At 44.8% G+C, this 5,002-nt stretch overlaps 1 protein-coding gene across 1 annotated transcript; it reads left to right on the top strand.

The window, feature by feature from the left end:
- Positions 1-323: 323 nt before the first annotated feature.
- LOC127675660 (E3 ubiquitin-protein ligase TRIM52-like) lies at positions 324-1,058 on the top strand. Its single transcript, XM_052171719.1, has one exon. It carries the CDS (start codon positions 354-356, stop codon positions 993-995), a length of 642 nt encoding a protein of 213 aa, XP_052027679.1. The 5' UTR covers positions 324-353; the 3' UTR covers positions 996-1,058.
- The last annotated feature ends 3,944 nt before the right edge of the window (positions 1,059-5,002 follow it).

Genomic DNA, 5,002 nt, shown 5'->3' with positions numbered 1-5,002 from the left:
CGGCCTTTAGCGTCCCTCAGCAGGGCAGGGCGGCGAAGAGGCCTCGGCCTTTAGCGTCCCTCAGCAGGGCAGGGCGGCGAAGAGGCCTCGGCCTTTAGCGTCCCTCAGCAGGGCAGGGCGGCGAAGAGGCCTCGGCCTTTAGCGCCCCTTGGCAGGATGGCGAAGAGGCCTCAGCCCTTAGCGCCCATTGTGCCCCTTGGCTGGGCAGGGAGATTTTGGGCCTTTGGACCACTGGGCAGGGAAGCAGTCCTATCACTTTTGTGCTCTTGACCTTACACTTGTGGTTTCGTCCTTTGTGCTTTTTGGCAGGACAGCGAGGGTGTCTCAGTTTCTGAGGACCTTTGTGCTCTAAGATGGCCAACGCTACAGGGCCTTCCAGCACTATGCAGTCACTTCGGAAAGAAGCAGTGTGTACCATCTGTATGGATTATTTTAAGGACCCTGTGTCCATTGGCTGTGGGCACAATTTCTGCAGAGAGTGTGTGACCCAGTTGTGGGGCAACGACGATGAACAGGACCGGGAACAGCCTGCTGCAGCGGGTCAAGTCGTTAGAGAGGCTTTGTTTCCTAGGCACCCAGAACAGGAGGTGCTTGAGTACAGACCTGGACACTGGATTGGTCTTAACCGTAGAAGGCATCAGAGCAGTGCAGACTCTGTGTGGGATGAAGAGGAAGAAGACTGGAACAGTTTTCGAGGATTGGTACGTGACCTGAGAATTAGGGTTTTACCAGAAGAAAGAGGTGAACACCTCCATGATGGTCACCCCTATGGGCGCCACCGCCACCATCCAGGCTTCCGCCGTGGCCCCCCACATCCATCGGTGCGTCGTCGGCAGCGCCGTCTAGAAGACCGAGTACGTTCTCCAACTCGTCCCACACCACAGGTCTTCAGCTGCCCACAATGCCAAAGGGCTTTTCCAAGGCGCAGTTTTCGACCCAATTTGCAGCTTGCCAACATGGTCCATATAATTCGCCAGATTTGCCATACTCCATGAAATTATCAACGCATGTGCTCCAAATATGAGGAAACCCTGGAGCTCTTCAGTGAGGTGGATAAAAAGCCCATCTGTATGGTGTCTATATTCCTGGCATCACAAAAAATAACAGTGTGATGCCATTGGATGAGGTACTTAAAGAAAACAAGGAGTGCATCAAGCTTCAGTTTTAGGAAATATTAGTTCTGTGTTGCTATTAGTAGAGAATTTACTTATAGGAACGAGGAAAACTGCTTTGCTTAGCTTCAAAATTAGGATTTCAGAACTGAATGTTTTCTTGAGCCTGGTATTTGACTACTAAGAATGTTTTTGAGGTTGTTATTAGCTGATTTAGGAACATACTTTATAGGAATATATGTCAATAGTATTGTCATACTTAGAGTTTTAGCAAAAGTTGAAAAGTTGTCAGGATACACTGTGCTATCTGTGGACTGCTTTGAAAATCTTCAAGTTTTCTATCATAAACTAAGGAAAAATATACTTAGTTCAAGTTTGCCTCTGAAGATGTGGAGATCTTTCAATGTTTTTGTTAGATCTATAACTTCCTTGGTCATTAAAGAGAACTGCATTCAGCATTTGGACAACAATTCCAGCATCGGGAACTAATGAAACATTTGAAACTGAAAATATGAAACTTTGAAATATCAAAACTTTCGGCCAAATTTTAACATGGAAATGTACTGACCCTGAAATGGCAATAGGCAAATATTAACATTTTCATTGTGAAGTATATAAAGCAAAACTTGTCAAAAACAGCATATATAGGTATATGTTAGCAGATTCTTATAAAAAGTGCCTAATTTTGTTGGTCCCAAACCAAACTTGAGATCCAGCTTTACAAATATATCTTTAAATTTTAGTTAATATACAAATTAATGGGTTTCATTATGAGAGTTTTATACTTTTGTATCATTGTACTTTGTTCATATTTGCTCCTCTGTTGTACTTTTCTCCCAACTAGGTTTTACTGAATAGGTTTAAAAAGACTTTGTGGAATTTTGATAAGTCTGATTGTTTTGACTAGAAACTTAAAGAGTAACTTGGGTGTAAACTGTAAATGCAAATATGCATTGCATTTATTTTTCAGTTTTCGTACATTTTTGTTTTGTTATTTTTCCATTGCTTTGTTTTAACTGGAAGGAAACTGTTAATGCCTTGTTAAAAGTGATTTTAAGTTTTTATTCTATTTTATACAGTATCCAATAAAGAAAAATTTGCTTCAAAAAAAGCTGTTTTAACAAAATGTTCATGAAACTAGCTCTATGGATCATTAGATTGATGAATACTTGAGCCAGCGAGAATTGTAGGAACTTGGCTCTCTATTTCCTCTGGAAAGTGAGGGAAATACTAGCACTCTAAACCCTTCTAGAAACCAAGGAAGGAAAAGCTGGGTACAGACAGTCTCAGGCAAAGTATGACAACAGTGGTGCCTCGAGGCCTTTCTTGTGTTTCCATTCTGGGTCCTTAGAGTATAATCCTCTATATGCTTATATGTACTCTCAAATATCACAGATGCCTGGTTTGGATTTTTAGTTCACAAATGGGTATCCAAATCTATGAAATATTCTAGAACTTGGTTTATGCAGTCATGCTTGCTTTTTAAGCATGTTAAACACAACATCGGGGTGTGTATAATGCTTCTATATATTCTGCTGGGTGCATGGGCCAGTATATATATATTCATGCATTCCCTTATCCAGGGGACTTCGGAGTTCCCCAAGGGTTGTCTTCATCAACAACCTTGACAATGTCCTTGCCCTCATGGTAATGGGTTGTTTACTCAAGAAGAGTAGCAGTAAGTAGTTACCCAAACCTTGGAGATGTCTTGAAAGGGATGTTAGTTTTATGTGAGTGCTTAGAAAATTGTAAGGCAGGTAACAGTGATTGTGACATGTTTTGTGTTCCTCTGATTCTGCCAAATTACCCACCCAAGCCATTGCTCTCTACTAGCTGCACCTTCCACTTCAGAAGAGAGCAGACTACAAGCTTGAACCTCACCCACCCTTTAATGCTGTTTTGTGTTTGCAAACCTGGTATGTGAACACGGATTTCAGTTCGAAACTTCACGATCAGTGACACTAAATGTTTTGGTTCTATACCAAAGAGATTCCCTCCTCATTGCCTTAACTCAGGGTGAGGATGGGGTGGGGGCCTGATTGAATACAGGATGGAGTCTGGAAGAAGTGGGGAAAAAGTGCAACCTACCAACACAGTGTTATGGGTGCATGACTGCTTACAATCATAGTGGCTGTCTTTACAACCCGTGGCTCATAAACAATCTTCTATGTCTCTGCCTCTTCTGTGGAGGGGTTTCTTCAGTGGCCATGGGTTTCTTTTGCCCAATGTCCTATTGAGTAGGAAGTCTGTCTATGGAACTGAGGTTCCCAAATCCTTTCTATGTTGAATGCTCTACAGGTCTCACGACATTGAATCTTCACAAGTCCCTGGCCTATATGTGGTTATTTTCACCAATTTGCACCTTTACATGGGAAAGAATCTCAGCGGGTGCAGTTCTCCTTCCATGGTAGGTGTCTGCCAGAGGAGGCAAGGAAATGATAGAAAAGGCAGACTGAACCACAACCTCAAGGTTCCACCCACTCCCAAACAATCCCATTTCCTCACACCCCCGACACCCCTACACCCATCCATAGGCTTAGACTAGCCAGGATAAGAATTCCAAACAACCAAGAATCCTTATTCTTACTGGCTAGGGCCTGTAAGCTGGCCCAACAAGGATCAATCTGATTGGTGGAGGGTAGACCAATGAGAAGGCCACATGAGGACACCAAGGCACTAGAAGGTTCCTTTTGTTTGTGTTTAACACTAGTGCGGGTGGTGTCTATAGCGACGGTATCTCTGAAGGCCTGTCTGGTTTAGCTGATACTAGGGATACCCTTGTCCTTATAGGCCAAGCCATGTAGACTAGCACTGATAACATGAGCTGCAGTAAGGAGGGGGCAGCTGAAAAAGTAAGTTTAGACCCTGAAGATGGGGAAGCTACTAACATCTGTTTGGATGGCCCCTGCTCACTGCAGGATCTCAACCTGGACCCTGACATGGGATCTTTACAGAGAATCCTAAGTGAGAATGAGGTCGAGACTGAGGACAACTCTGAGATTGACTCAGGGTCCAAGCTACAGGCGCTAGAATCAGGGATGGTGGTCTTTCAGGATCATGGAGAGAATTCTGTCACCCCAGCTGGAGACAAAGGGGATCTAATGGATTGCTTGCCTCCTGTCAGTGACAAGGTTGAGGATAGAGTGCAACAGCAAACCGACCAAACGAACCAGGATGCTAGAAGCCACTCATCCTCAAAAAGCTGTGCCACCCAACAGTCTACTGCTTGGGCAGATCCAGAGGCAGACTGCAGCAGAAGAAGCAGGCTGGTCAAGAAGTTGGGAGATGGAAAGCGGGCATCTGTGGCCCCAGTCCACCGCCGGGGGCCCAAAGGCAGGGGCTGCAGGACAAAAAAGAAAAAGAAAATCACCAAGAGTAAGAAAACAATCCCTGAGGATATCCAAGAGCCACCGTCTGACCCTGACTCATCATCAGATGAGTATAGTGAAATGCAAGTGATGAGGGTGACCATTTGCTTCAAGAATGGAGAACAGATCATATCTGGCAATTCCATGGCTCCTGAAGACAAAATCAGAAAAAGAAATGTCCAACTCAGGGGCAATTTTCATCATATGACTGGCTCTCTGCAGATGTCTGCTCCCAAGGGCCATATCTTGGGCATGGGAAAGCTAGGGGCCTCTTGTTCTAACAGAAAAGCATCTGTGTTCAGAGGCAAGGAACAGAGTAGGCCTCGTTACCCAGGAGCTGCTGCAGGTGCACTGAGGAGGGCCAGTCCCAAAAAGAAATCAGCCCAGGAGAAGAAACCACTACAGGATACTCCAAGAGTCACTGGGCGAAGACCTGTCCCAGTGTGGGGGCAGAGGCCCAAGGCAGCTCCTGTGGAAGTAGCAACCTTTCCTCCAATAACCTGTGCCCCTACACTTGAGAGT

Source organism: Apodemus sylvaticus, chromosome X, assembly GCF_947179515.1.
Source record: "Apodemus sylvaticus chromosome X, mApoSyl1.1, whole genome shotgun sequence".
NCBI lineage: Eukaryota > Metazoa > Chordata > Mammalia > Rodentia > Muridae > Apodemus > Apodemus sylvaticus.
This window is presented reverse-complemented; position numbering and strand designations above follow the sequence as displayed.

Bases quoted from the DNA above. Each gene is read 5' to 3' on its own strand.
- LOC127675660 (XM_052171719.1), top strand. From the start codon at position 354: ATGGCCAACGCTACAGGGCCTTCCAGCACTATGCAGTCACTTCGGAAA.